Below are 15,067 nucleotides of genomic sequence, written 5' to 3' on the forward strand. Positions count from 1 at the left end.
AAATTTATTTGAAAGTAAAAATATAAATCCAATAGTTTTAGATGAGTTTCTAAAATTGGTTAACCAGAATCATAGCAAATTCTTAGTTTACGTAAAACATTTAAAATTAATTAAAAATCAAATGGTTTCAAATTTTAAACTAAATGCCATCATCTTTAGTGTTATCAAGAACAAATATACTACATAATGAAAAAAAAAATTAAGTACACAATGAAAAATTCATGTGAGCTTTTTATGGTACATACGACTCTTCTTACCAAGACATGAGAAAACAAGTTTTATCAACTATAAAATTTGAGTTGTATAGTTGATGGTCTAAGAAAAAGTTTTAAACCATTTTTTCGGTTCATTGTTCTTTTATAATTGCGAATTTTAATTAATTTATTTGTTTATAAATATCGATATAATACATTTTTGTAACGCAGCAATCATACAACCGGGCAACCTTTAACAATCACTCCTCTAGCGGTAGGACATCTAGCTAGATCACAATGTTCACCTCTTGTTCCCCACCAATCCAAACTCTTATCCTCCATCCCTACCGAGAAGTACAACAAAACCGCCATGAACGCTACACCAGCGTCCATCGCAGCTGACAGCACGTAGTTATACCTTTGCCACCAGCTTTTCCGGTACCGGAACACAAAAAGGTTGAATATCGTCCCGACCAAGATCCATGAGTTGTAGTTCACCGCTGTCGCTGGTGGCATCATTGCGGTTGCTCCTAGTAGAACCGGGAGATTCACTAGCGGAATCCAAGAATGTTTTGGAAACGCTTTGTGGCACAACCACACTATCACCGGTCCTATTGCACCACCGAGGAAAAACCAGTTCATGGCAGCGTAGTTTCCTTGTGAGCCAAAGATCCGTTTTGGTCCTACCAATCCCCAAATGACCGATGCATCGAAGAAAACACGGTCGCCCGGACATGTCCATGGACTGTTGGGTGGTAGAAGTTCTTCTTGGCATATATTGGTTATAGTGTTTAGTTGCCACCATGCAACCGTTATGTTAATTGTTCCAGCAAGAATTGTACCGATGAATTGAACCAAGAACATGGATCTTGGTGGGATCTTCATGTAGTGACCAAGTTTGAAGTCGTTTAAGAAAGAGACAGCTTGTGCCATACTCATGTATCCATAGACTTTGAAGCATACATTTGCAATAGGTCTTCCCGGGTAAATGATTCCCATTGCGTACTCAGTTATTATATTCAACCCTGGTGTCTGCAAATTAAAACGGATAAGAAAATGAATCATGTTAAATTAACTCCTTTTAGGATACCATATTCATCTCAACAGAAATCGAATCCATGATATTTTAGACTTTTACTAGGTGGTCTAAGAGTTTTAGCCAATAGATCAACTCCTCGCTAGTAAAATTAACATGTATCAATTGGTCAATATTGCTTACTTGGTTAGTTGTTGCGGTAATGATGCTGATGGGAAGTGTGAAGATGAAAGCCATGGCACTAGCGAACACAAGTCCCCACCAAGGCATTTGAACCTGATCGTTCAAGAAAACACATAACGCAAGAGAGATAAGAAGTGTTGCACCCAGCATTGAATAGAACCACCATGAAGGTATGTCTTTATATCTCTTCATTAACCTAGTATGGACATCCTCTTTGCCTTTGTACGAAACTCGAAACCTCTCGGTAATTTCCCTGTTAATTACATATATTAGCAAAATATTATTTTGTTGCAATGCTTATATATATAGATACTTTTAGTTACCTGCCGTAGAAGAGAGCTACATGAGTGAGTGTAGAAGCAATGGTAGCGAAACCAAGCCCATAAGTCATAGCAAAGAACGTGCTCAAGTTAATCCTTCCTTGCTGCTCGTACTTAGCTAAATCGAGCTCAAACTTATCATTCACGATCGCAGGGATATCGTACGTCTGACCAACCGATGTGAACAAGTGCGATGAGAATATAGGGAACCTCGTAGCGTTGTAAGCATCAAATCCCCAATAAGATAAAGGCAACACGATGTAGATCAAAAGAACATAGCCGATGAAAACATTAGCGATGGCGAAGAAGGGGCTAATGAGTGGACTGAACAAGAAAGATGCAACCGCGGTCCAGTCTAGTGTAAAGGCTCCAAGACCGAGACCTCTCATTCCCGAACCAATCTGTTGAGCAGTGACTGATCGTGGAAATGCCCAACATATCCATGATATGCTTGTGAGTGTCGTGAAGAGATAGCCAGGGACTATGTACCATCCGAAACTGCAGACTAACGCTATTACAAAGAATTTTGCTCTCGTCATCCTTTGCTCATCCTTCTCATGCAGTGCCCTACATGCAATTTTTTTTTTCATTTAAAAGTCAAGTATTTTATTTATATGACTACGATTATACGTGGCTTCCAACTAAACAACTATATATAGAATATAACATCTATAAATTAATATTCGATAAATTAATAATCTCTATAAATTAATAAATTTTGCTGGTCTCAACTTGGACAGGTTCAAAATTTGACACAAATCGATAAAATAATAGGATAATATTTTTGTTTTGAAAAATCTATGTAAATATATGGTCTCATTAAAATTATAAATTAATAATTTATATACATAAGAATCTATTATTATATTGTTTGTTTTATATTCACAATGGAATTATCTTTATATTTTCTTAACACTTAATATGTTTTTGATGAGATTTAGTATTATTATATCTAAAATTACATTTAAGTTATATGCAATATATATTATATATATCAAATAATATAATAAAATTAATGTAAATGTCAAATTTCAAAAATAACCATTAATGTCTATATACTAAAGTTAAATATATTTTTTTTATCTTAGAATAAATATATCTTAAAATAAAAAAAAAATCAAATAAAAAAATTTCTGGTAAATTAATATCTCTATAAATTAATAAAATTTTAAAGTCTCAATATTATTAATTTATAGAAATTCTACTGTATGTGAAATGTGTACTATATGTTATAAAGAAAAGGTTTCTCGCCATGAGATCACTACGTCATCAGCAAAAAAATGATTAATGGAGTATATATCATTAAAATTATTATAAGAAACTATACTTATTTGAGAAGTCTACAACGAAACTAGTCTTCTAAATTGATAGTTAGATAATACTAATTACTAAAAAATTCACATTTAATGGATCTTGACTCTTTGCAGCAAAACTATTCTGCGACTTATAAGACCCGAACGTGTATGTAGGCTGTCTACGTTATAACTAAATGATCTAAAAAAAACTAAATGATCTCTAGTAACTATGTAATCTCCCATTAATTATATGTTGAATAGTAAATATGCATAGACCCACCATGTGCAATCTCCAACGCAACTAGTCAACATTAGATTGGACTATTAACCCATTTATTGTTATTTTAATAAATTCAAAAGCTCAATTAAGACGATAACGTGTGTATGTTCTTCTATAGAAGATTTCAGAAATAAGTGATTTATTTTCAAAATAGTAAATATGTACATATATATGTTTTCATTATGTCATCAAACACCATGGTGAAATGTGAAAACGTTAATCTCAACTTGTGGACCACCGAGTGAATAGGCAAGTAAGGTCAAACATGCGTATACGTTAAAAGACCGCGATGTCTACCGCTTGACTCAAATATGCGTGTATTCATACTTATTCATTGTATTTTTGTTCTGCCTGCAACCCACAAGCGTGGACCCATAAGTGACGCTAGTGTCCATTCTAGTGTAGTGGGTAATATTGATTATATTATTTCCCAGGAACCAAATCTTCCCTATACGATAACTATTTGTAGATTTTTTGTTTATTTATAATAAAAAATATTTTTATATGAGATGTTGTTTTTGGGGAAAGAGTTATGGATAAGCTTGTATTTATACTATTATTCGATACACACAATAATTCATAGAATAAAATGTGTTCTACTTTGGTTTTAAATTTAAAATCTAGAAAAGTAATCGTAAAGTTGCTTTTCTACCCCAGATTGATGCTAATCTTAGTATCTTACCATATTATTATGTAGCTTTGTTACAAAAGGAGAAACAATTAGTTGTTAATTCAAGAATAGAAGACTCACCGAAACAGTGACACTTGAACCAAAGTGCTAGGCCACCACATGTGAGCCGGTTCGACCACGTATTTCCTTAGTAAACCGGCCCACCCATATCCCAATACCTATCATTTTGTAACAAATATGAACATGAAGACGTAACTTTCTTCAACTTTACGTGATTTTTTTTCAACTTGTTACTTATTTACTTACGTTTTTACTAAATATGAAGATAATATAACAACTTGAGAAGAAATGATTATGGTTAGGAATAAAATACCTGTGTAGTGATGATGAGGAGCCAGCCGGCAATGAAAGAGATGTTTTTGCGATAGAAAGCTTTAATAATTGTGACGATACCAACCGCATAAGCTGACCCGGATCCGAACGCACTACCCGCATTAGCGAAAATTGAGATCAACACATGCTCCTTCATGTTAAATGGACCGGGGTTCAACGAGAACCGGGTCGATCCAAATCCTGGTATCCCAAACTGAGTTTTGGGAAGCATCTTGGCCAAGAAATGACCTATGGGGAGTGTAGCGACTTGAACCGTGATTTGAGTGATGACAAGAGGTTCGGTACGGTACGAGAAGAATTGGTTAAGGAAAGAGAGGAGGGCACATGAGATTAAACCCAAGAACCACATCCTAAACGTCCAAACCGGTAGTGTATGGTCGTCGGTGTTTGTCACCGTTAAACGGACTTCTTCAATAGGTGAGACGTCGTCGTCGTAAGATTCGTCGGTGGTGGCCATTCCGGTGAGGAGGGAATCTACTTGTGTTGTGTGTAAGTGAGAAAGAGATGAGAGAAAGAGAGAAGCTGTTACGACTAGGAATCTTTATGTGAGACTGATAAGACCAAGGTGACCAACCTCTCTTTATAAAATAAAGATATTTATTTTTCAGACGACTAATGCAGTTTGATTAGTCCAATAAGAATTACTGATTGGCTTGAGTCAACGCTTCGTTGTGATATGATGTTTAAGCAATGAGAGTTTAATATTGCAGTAGTGGGCCTAGTGGCCGGCCAATAAGGAGGAGATTTTAAAACGATAGTTGATTCTTTGACGTATAAAGAAAATTTATGTTTTAGTCTATAAGCTGGATGATGTTAACCTGTTACTCTCTCTTTTTTCTCTAACTTCTCTCTAAAAGTTTCCTAAAATTGATCTCCGGTGGCCGGAGGCTTTGTGCCGCCGGTTACCAACCTCTTTTGTTTTTTGTTTTCTCTTGTATAATAGCTCTTCGCTAGGCGATTTCGTTTCCGTTAGCGGATCTCTCTTTTCGCGATGGCGAATTTTTTGTTTTGTATCTATCTCAACTGAATCGGAGCAGTTTCTCATCAATATTCCTTTTATCTCCGATTATAGTTGATTAAAAATCTCATGGCTCTTTCTTCTGTTTCTAATGTGAAATCCCGTTTGATATCAAGAGATGATTGGTATTCTCTGGTCATCCTCAAGACTACTTGTGGAAAGAATCAATCTTTGCCCCTTAAAAGTGAATAGCCATTTGGCTTATGGGCAGAGCATCTAACCAAAGTAGGTTCTTGAGTCGTTTGATTAAGCTCCGGAATTAATTGGAAGATTCAGTAGAGTTGAAGCTTCTCATAAGGAGAAGCGTTTCAACAAAGTGTCTTTTCAACTTTTCTGAAGCTTTGTCATTGTGATTCATATCTAGAGAATGGCAAGAATTTTTTGGTAGCTACAGTTGTTATAGAAGGAGGAGTAACTGCAGATGGTATCAAAGACTGAAGATGTTATCTCCATTGGCGAGGATTAAAGCTTTGTCATGGTGATAAGACGCAAAGATACAGACGAGATTGCGGAGGAGTCTACGGTGGAGAAGCTTTGGCGGTGATCGGAGAAGAGTACCCGGCATGAAGGACACGTATGCAACACGTGTTGTGTTATCATCCCCGAAGCTTGATACGTGGTCAATCTGACTTTTCATCCACCGTTTTAATGACTTTTCTGTATAACAATATAATGTGATATCTTTGTTGGGCTGTATTGTATTTGATACCACTGTAATTGTCCATTGGACTCATTTCAAGGAAATGAAAAAGTTGACAAAAAAAAAAAAAGTCTATAACCTGGATGATATAATCAAACAAATAAAAAAGAAAATATAAAGATTCTGATGTTGATAGTCTTCTTCTTTGCATATCTAACCAAGAATTGTCAAAGTCAAGCATTCACATTGTATTTGTCTACCATAAATTATGCTACATGTTTTAGGTATATAAATTATTGTAAGAGCAAAAAAAAACACACAATTCAACTGCAGTGTTTCTCATTTTCTTTATTCTTTTCCATAAATCTATATTTGCAATGACTTTCCATGTGATAAGTTTTTTACTTTGCCAAATAAAAACAATCACACAATTACAGAAACAAATTATTATATAACCATAAACAAGTATGCAAGCTATACACTGAAAATAAATGAAACAAACAAGTGATGAAGTGAATTATATATTTATTTTTTTTGGGTTAACAAGTGAATTTATCTATGTGGCAATCTTCTTTCCATCAGGAAAATAATAATAATACATGTATATATATTCACAGTTTACATTACATAATTGAAAAGAGCAGAAAATTGTACTTTTACAAAAGGCCCAGCAACACATTCCAATTAAGTCCAGATTAACCCAATAACCAAAAGCTAATCAGAATAATGTGTGGGTTTTAACTTTTAACTTTTAACCGAAACTCTTACCCAGGTAGGTAATTTACGTAACTTGAGTCTTCTGAACCGGTACATGAAGATTTTGGTTTGCCAAATACAATCGAAGTTTCTACCAAATCCCGGTTTATCTATTCACATTGCTTGCTTCTAAAACCATAAACCGTTAAAGTCGCGGCTAGGTTTCTGTATTTGCTTTCGTTATATTATAAAGGTTTGTCCTTTTCACGACAAAACCAAACTCGCGGCTTCTGTCTTTCACCAATGGGTAGTAACAAGAAGAGAAGCAGCGCCGATTCATCGGAGAATAAGAAGAAGAAGAAACCAAAGATGAACGCTGACGTTACTTCTTCCTCTTTACCCGAGTTGCCTCTTAACTACTTCACATACTTAGCTTCCCCCGACGCTTCCGTTAGAGAAGCAGCTGCTGCCTCCTTGGTGACGAGGTTACAAGAGATTCAGAAACAATACGAGAGACGTTACCAGATAAAGAATCTATCGACCGAGGGTTGATGCTTGAAGCTGAGAAGAACGACGGTTTGGATAACTGTGCACCTCACTTGAGATACGCTCTACGCAGGGTTATCCGTGGAGTCTCGTCTTCAAGAGATGTATACTTTCTCTCTTTCTCTCTGGTTCAGTTTTTTAGTATCCGAAGATTTAGCTTTTTTTCTTTTTCTTTTAACAGTGTGCAAGACAAGGATTTGCTTTGGGGTTGACATTACCTGTTGGCATCATCTCCAGCGCATCAGTGTGGAGTCGCTGCTCAAACTCGTTTCTGATAATTTGTCTGTATCTTCATCCATGAAGGGACAAGTAAGTACAGCTTAATTTATATTAATCCTTTTATTTTATCTTTTGTTTTATGTGAGTGTTATGTTATAGAGACTCAAATGGTTTTGATCAATGCATGTTCAAGAAATAGTTAGCCATTTAACTAGACGCTTGACTAGCAGCTAGTAGACGGATTATTCCAAGCAGTCTAAGAACAAATTATTGATTTATTTTTTATATATTTACATCTACCTTAGATATTTTAGTTTTTGGGTTTTATTATAAATTTTGTGATGAATTATAAAAATTACACATAGAAAAAAAACTAGACAAATTTATGGATTTTCACTTGCATTATTGATTAATTTAAGACCAATTTAGATTAATTTAGACTAATTTAAACCAATTTAAAATGGTTTAAACCGATTTGAATTGCATAAATCAGATTTTAAGAATACGCTGACGCCTAGGGTTTTTAAAACATAACTTTTGATTTGCAATTGATGCAGGATGTGAAAGAGAGTCTATTGGGTCGTTTGTTTGCTTATGGTGCATTAGCACGATCTGGAAGACTAATTGAAGACTGGCAGACTGATAAAGACTCTCAGATCATCAAAGAGTTTACCAATGATCTCATCAGTCTTGCTGCGAAGAAACGTTACTTGCAGGAACCAGGTGTTCATGTTCTTCTAGACTTTATTGAAAAGGTATATAATAGGTTACATTCGTATAATACCATTTTATTACTTGTTGTGGAAGTCTTATGATACCATCTGGTTATTGTGCAGCTGCCTATTGAAGCTGTTGTGACTCATGTCGTGGAAGCTCTAGAGCTTCATAAGTGGTTTGAACAAGCCACCGAGGTTGGAAACCCTGATGCTTAGCTCTCAGCTCTCAAGCGCCGTGAGAAGATTTCAGTTGATCATCACCCTGTCTTTGGCAAGCTTCTACAAGTTCCTTTCAGTTCTAGCATGTTCTTTTCTGAAGATCATCTCTCAGTCATTGGTAATTGCTTCAAGGTACATACAAATCTTTTTTCTATTGAGAAATGGTTGATCATAGGGCTGGGATTTTGCACCGAGCCGAACCAAATTTTTTGGTTAGTTCGGTTAGGAGTTCGATTCAATAGTTTTTAAAAAAAATATTTCGGATTGACAATTGGGTACTTTTGTTTTCTTAAAAAACAAAAAAAAATTATAACCAAACCATGCTAAAAACCTCTAACCAAACTAACCAAATTTATCCGAAAATTTAACAAAATTAAACTAAAATATAATCGAAATCAAAAACTTTGGTGGAATTTTCAGAAACCCAACTAACACCCAACCAAATTTTATTTCAGATTAATTCGGTAAGATTTGTTTCAGATTGAATCGAACTAACCGAAAACCAAACTACTCAAACCCGCATGCTTTGTTAAATTAAACATGTTAAGATTTTGTCTTCATATTGTGTTTCTGTTGTTAAATTTCAGGAATCTACTTTCTGCCAGCCTCGTGTTCACAGCTCATGGTCCATCATCCGCGATATGCCAGAAGCTGCTGTTAATGTCTCATCTGCTCATTCTTCAAAAAAGCTAAAGCGAAACCGCAAGCCTAATCCCATAGAAGAAAAAGCAACAAACAACATCCGTAGCTTCTGCGAAAACTTCATGGAAGGAGGCTTGTTCACTTCATCTCACGACCGCAAACATCTGGCATTGGACATCCTTCTCCTTCTCCTACCAAAGCTTCCCGCAAGCTTCCTCCAACACTTTCTATCGTTTAAGTTTGTTCAGTGCCTGATGGATACACTCTCCGCAAAGTACTCTTGGCTGCATAAAGTTGCAAAAGAGTTGATGGATTGGGTGAAGGGAGATGATACCAAAAGAGTGGCTGTCACAATGGCTCTTCAGAGACACAGTGAAGGAAAGTTTGATAATATTACACGTACCAAAACCGTTAAAGATCTTGCTGGTGAGTTTGAAACTGAAGATGGTTGCACGCTGTTTCCCTAGAGCTTGATGAACTTGTTTGTGGATGAACAGCATGTTCCTGAGGAAACTGGAGATGTTCTGAGAAGCTGGATTATTGAATCTCTCCCTGGCGTTTTAAAACATGCTAAGTTGGCTCCCGAGGCGAAACTCCGAGTTCAAAAGCAGATCATGAAGTTTCTCGCTGTTCAGGGTCTGTTTGTGGCTTCTTTCGGAACTGAAGTTACATCGTTTGAGCTGCAGGAGAAGTTCAAGTGGCCGGAGACAGCTACTCCAACTTCTCTTTGCAGTATGTGCATTGAACAGCTTCAGCTACTTTTGTCAAACTCTCAGAAGATTGAAACTACTCTGGAGCAGCCTGATGATGATCCTGTTTCCTACTTCATGAAGCTGAAACTGCTCAGTCCCAGCTTTTTTTTGTTGAAACTCCGTGTCCTCTCCCTTCTCGAAATCTATCTCCATGAGAATCCAGGTAAGTGTTTTTACAAGATAATGATTTGGCTCAATGTTCGTCAAGGTTGTGCCCTTTCGCCATATCTCTTTGTGATATGTATGCAAGTTCTCTCAAAACTTCTAGACAAAGCTGCGCTAGACAAGAGAATTGGGTATCATCCGTACTGCAAGGAGATGTGTTTGACGCATATCTGTTTCGCAGATGATGTACTTGTTTTTTCTGATGGAAGGAAGAACTCTGTTGAAGGCATCCTGGTAGTGTTCAAGAAATTTGCTAGAATGTCGGGACTCAACATAAGTCTAGAGAAGTCTACGATTTATTTAGCGGGAGTTAAAGATGAAGACAGTGTAGCTATCCTCGAGCAGTTCCTGTTTGAAGCTGGCTCCTTACCGGTAAGATATCTGGGACTACCTTTATTAACTAAGAAGATGAATGTTCAAGACTATAGCCCGCTTCTATCTCGGTTAAGAGCTCGTATTTCTACGTGGACGGCAAGGCATCTCTCATTTGCAGGAAGGCTCAGCTTATTGGATCAATTTTATACAGTATTATAAACTTTTGGATGTCTGCTTACCGTCTTCCTAACAAATGTATTCAAGAGATCAATAGCATGTGTGCGGCTTTCCTTTGGTCTGGTCCAGTTTTGTCTACGCATAAAGCGAAGATTGCTTGGATTAATGTGTGCAAACCAAAAGATGAAGGGGGATTAGGTTTGAGAAACTTAAATGAAGCAAATAATGTTTCTTGTTTAAAACTCATTTGGCGGTTGTTGTCAGCAAGAAGCTCTCTATGGGTGCAGTGGATTTGGAGATATCTTATAAGAAAGGGTTCTTTTTGGAGTATAAAGGAGAGCAGTTCTTTGGGATCTTGGATGTGGAAGAAGCTGTTAAAGCTGAGACCATTGGCTTATCAGTTTGTTAAAGTGGAGATAAATAGTGGTGCTACAACTTCTTTTTTGTTAGATAATTGGTCTCCTCTGGGAAAACTAATTGATCTAACAGGAGAAGGTGGATGCTTAGCTCTGGGTATTTCGCTGCACACTACAGTGGAGAGAGCAATTCAGATGTATAGGAGCAGAATGCATAGAGTTCCTGTATTTCGTCAGATTGAGCAAGAAGTATTGAAGTTGAAAAGTAGTGGTATGAATATGATGGAGGATGTGTGTCTATGGAAAAGGGAAAATGGGGATTTCAAGCCGGGGTTTGTCACATATCAAACTTGGAATCTCATTAGATCTCGTTCATCTAAAGTGCAGTGGAGCAAAGGCATTTGGTATCCAGAGGCCACTCCGAGGTTCACCATTCTTTCTTGGCTCGCTGTTCGAAATAGACTAGCGACGGGAGACATGATTCTCAGATGGAATCCATTAGCCATCTCTACTTGTTGGCTTTGTAAGCAGGAGCAGGAAACGAGAGATCACTTGTTTTGAATGCAGTTACTCAAAAGAAGTGTGGAGTAGGACTACTGGAAAACTGGCGGGTAATGGTTGCATTTATCAATGGGATCGAGTGTTGCAAGTAGTGGTGAATGGAATGCAAGAGAGACATTCGACTTTTCTGTTGAGATACTATTTTCAAGCGGTAATACATGCATTATGGATGGAGAGGAACGTCAGAAGAGTTGGGGAACCAGAGCAGCCAGCTACTTGCCTTATTGCTAGAATGGATAAGCTGGTGAGAAACAGAGTAACTTCCCTTAGAAAAAAGAATGGAGCTAAGTATGAAAAGACAATGGAGGTTTGGTTTGGAAGAGAGTAAGTATAGGAGTAAATTTTGAATTTTCTGTTTATTAAAGAAACATAGCAGTTCTCTGTACAAAAGTTTTTTTGAGATGAATAAATTTAAAATTCTTTCAAAAAAAAAAAGATTTGGCTCAATGTTATTCTCTACTGAGTTGTGGTTTTGGTGATGTTTTAACAGAGAGTCCTCAAGTTATGACAGTGTACTTAAACTTAGCTCAAGCACTAGTGAACCCAAGCACTGCATAGAGTAGCCAGCAGCTTCTACAGAGGATACATGGTATCATCCATAAGAAGCTCTTCAAGGCTAAAGAGTTGTTCAAGGACGAATCAATAGAATCGTCTGCACTTGTTTCTTTGCTAGAGGAGAATCTTAAACTAGCGAAACCGTTCAAGAGCAAGAAGAAGTCAGGTGTTGATCCTTCCAAGAAGAAGCAGTCAGCTGCGTGGAGCCGGCACAAGATGATCTCTAGCCTCGCTCAGAACTCAACTTATTGGGTTCTGAAGGTAATCGACTCCAGGAGATTCTCAGAGACTGAACTGGAGATGGTCTTGGATGTGTTTAGGAGGGTTCTTGTTGGTTACTTTGATTCCAAGAAGTCTCATATAAAGGTGTATTTTCTTGAGGAAGTGTTTAGAAGACGGGTGTGGATCGTACGCAAGCTGTTTGGGTTTCTTGTGGAGAAGAGTGTGAATCCTAAGGTTGACCTTCGTAGAGTGAAAGCTCTTGGATTGGTCTCTGAAGGTTTGAGGTCGTTGGTTAGTGTAAGCAAAGAGACGCGAAAAGAGTCGAAGAAGAGAATGAAGAGTCATATGGGGAAACTGAGTTGTTTGGTTAAAGAGCTTGTTGAGAATGTGCATGAGAAGCAAGTAAGGCGAGCTAAGGTGCGTAAGTTCTGTGGAAGGGTCTTCAAAATTTTCTCTTCGTTGAGACTCACCAAGTCTTTTCTCAAGGGTTTGGGACCAGATGGGCAAAGGGGCTGTGAAACTGCTCTTGGTGATTTGTTTTTGAATCTCAAGAACACCGAGGATTAACAGGTCACAACGAGAGAGGCTGATCATCCGGTGAATACCATCTTTTTCATGTTATATTTTTTAAAATATTTTTGGATGAATCTCTACATTACTTACCAAAACATTGTTACATTGGTCTCTTTGTCCCCTTTAGATGTTTTATTATTGATAATTCAGCGGTCTTGTTTTTTTTAGCTACTGGTAATACTCTGTCGGATCAAATGCTAGAATGGACTATTTGGACTCAAAAATATCTAAAAGAAACTTCTCTTTTTTCTAATTAATTTTCATTTTCTTTAAAAATAGAAAAGGTAAAGAAAAGACCATTATACTTATAAAAGTTGCTAAAATTACCAACCCAACCATTTAAAATTCGACCCATATAACACTATCTGGATCCGGATCTGATTTTTTCTCAAATCCCTAATTTTTCGTTCTTCCCCACCTTTCAAAACCATCGATAGTTCAAATTCTTCCAAATTTTTCATCTCAACATTTTTTTATATCTCGATTCTCTTCCTCAGTCTGCATATTCTTCATCAACAATCATTGTTTTCTTTATCAATTATCTATTTTTATTTCTCTTTTCTTCTCCATTGATGTTTCTCTCATTCCATATTGAAATTGAAAAAAATCTTCAGATTCTAGATTCTATCATTCTTATCTCAAATCTATCAATCACAATCATCATTTGTCAAATCGATCAACCCATCATCTTCTTCAATCAATTTTCTACCATTTTAAACCAAATCTCATCATCAATGTATGATATTCACGACAATGAAGAACACAAAATGATTACTGGTATAACCGGTATAACTGGTACAACTAAAATGTGTATAACTAGTATAACTGGTACAATTCAAATGTTTATCATTAGTACAACCGGTACAACTATAACACACATAATAAGTATAACTGGTACAATTAGAATGTGAATAATCAATACAACTTTGCAATTTATTCAGACAACTTATAAGCATATCCGTTTTCTGTTAAATCTATGCTTTGATTAATGATCATCTGAGATTATGTACCACATAATTGGAAACCTAGTTGTACACATAAAATTTTAAACTTACTTCAGTTGTACCACTTATTTATGTGTACATGTCTTTGCCCCAATAAAATGAAATAATCAATTTTGTTAAAATATATTTCAGATATGTTTTTCAAAAATATAATGGACAAACAAGTTAACAAAAGTATAAGGTGGAACATAGAAACTTATAAGATAGTGTAATAATTGCCAAAAAACATTAAAAAAAAAGTTAGGAAAGACCATTATAAACACAAACCAGTTTGGTCAATTGATTGTTTTCTTCATATGGAAAATCAAATGGAGTTTTAAAATTTCTTTAAACCAGTAGTACCAGTATTACATGTCTAATATATGGTTATATCTTTAGTTATATGCTAGAAAAAAGAATGATGTACAACCAATAAGACATATTGGTCTAATCTTCCCTACATGCATGTGTCAAATATATGAATATTATATTTTTAATAATATTTGATTTGGAATTGATACGTTTATAAGTTCTACTAGTCAAATCTAACCAAGCAGGCTCGAAACCGCGAGAGAGAAACCGCATCTCTATTTGGTAAATAAAACAAAATATTGAAAACTCTGAATTAAAAGCAACGAAATTATGTCACCATTAACCAATTAAGATATTTGTTTGTTTATTTCACATGAAAAACATGATTTATTAGTCGTGTCAGTTACATCAATTGTATATTATACATGAATTATATAATTTATATACCAATTATATCAGTTATACTAGTTATATCATTTGTTCGCATGTTTAGTTGTACAAGTTATATTAGTTATACACATACAAATGAGAGAAATCGTGTGGCCATGATCGAACAAGAGAAAAATGATCTAGGGTTGAGAGAAAAAGGAAGTGGGTCCCAGCCGAAAGAGAGAAGGAGAGAAGAAAGATCGTGTGGTTCAGCTTAAAAGAGGTGAGATGATCTCATGGTTGAGAATGCATTTTCATCAAGGGTATTATAGTCATTTATAATAAATAAAATAACAAGTAATTGTACTAGTTTTCTAGTTGTACCGACTGTACATAGTTTTACTAGTTTTTGAGTTGTACTAGCTTGTGCATAGTTGTACTTTGGCAGTGAAATCGTAAAATATCAGTTGTACCGCATAATAAATACAATTACATCAGTTGTACCACTTATTTATGTTAACATGTCTTTGCCCAGTTACAATAAAATCATCAATTTCGTAAAAATACATTTCATGTATGTTTTCCAAAAATTAAGTGGACAAACAAGTTAACAAACCTTAAAAGTATAAGGTAGATCATGTAAGCTCGTGGAGTTTTGTAATAATTTTCAAAAAAAATTCCAAAACTTCAAATAAATTA

At 35.8% G+C, this 15,067-nt stretch overlaps 1 protein-coding gene and 1 pseudogene across 1 annotated transcript; one reads left to right on the forward strand and one right to left on the reverse strand.

The window, feature by feature from the left end:
- Window positions 1-363: 363 nt before the first annotated feature.
- On the reverse strand, window positions 364-6,185 carry LOC106382832 (oligopeptide transporter 4-like). Its single transcript, XM_013822909.3, has 5 exons — window positions 4,313-6,185; window positions 4,060-4,157; window positions 1,737-2,300; window positions 1,414-1,666; window positions 364-1,226 (listed from the first exon to the last, which is right to left on the reverse strand). Exons 1-5 carry the CDS (start codon window positions 4,787-4,789, stop codon window positions 429-431), a joined length of 2,190 nt encoding a protein of 729 aa, XP_013678363.2. The 5' UTR covers window positions 4,790-6,185; the 3' UTR covers window positions 364-428.
- Window positions 6,186-8,925: 2,740 nt separating this feature from the next.
- Window positions 8,926-15,003, forward strand: LOC106379034 (annotated as a pseudogene).
- The last annotated feature ends 64 nt before the right edge of the window (window positions 15,004-15,067 follow it).

The sequence above is a fragment of the Brassica napus genome, chromosome C2 (assembly GCF_020379485.1).
Source record: "Brassica napus cultivar Da-Ae chromosome C2, Da-Ae, whole genome shotgun sequence".
NCBI lineage: Eukaryota > Viridiplantae > Streptophyta > Magnoliopsida > Brassicales > Brassicaceae > Brassica > Brassica napus.

Excerpts from the sequence above, each read along its gene's own strand:
- LOC106382832 (XM_013822909.3), bottom strand. The coding sequence starts at position 4,789 with ATGGCCACCACCGACGAATCTTACGACGACGACGTCTCACCTATTGAA. Across the intron at positions 2,301-4,059 it reads GTTCAAGTGTCACTGTTTCG|GGCACTGCATGAGAAGGATG; the intron begins GTGAGTCTTCTA and ends AATTGCATGTAG. Across the intron at positions 1,227-1,413 it reads TTACCGCAACAACTAACCAA|ACACCAGGGTTGAATATAAT; the intron begins GTAAGCAATATT and ends TTTAATTTGCAG.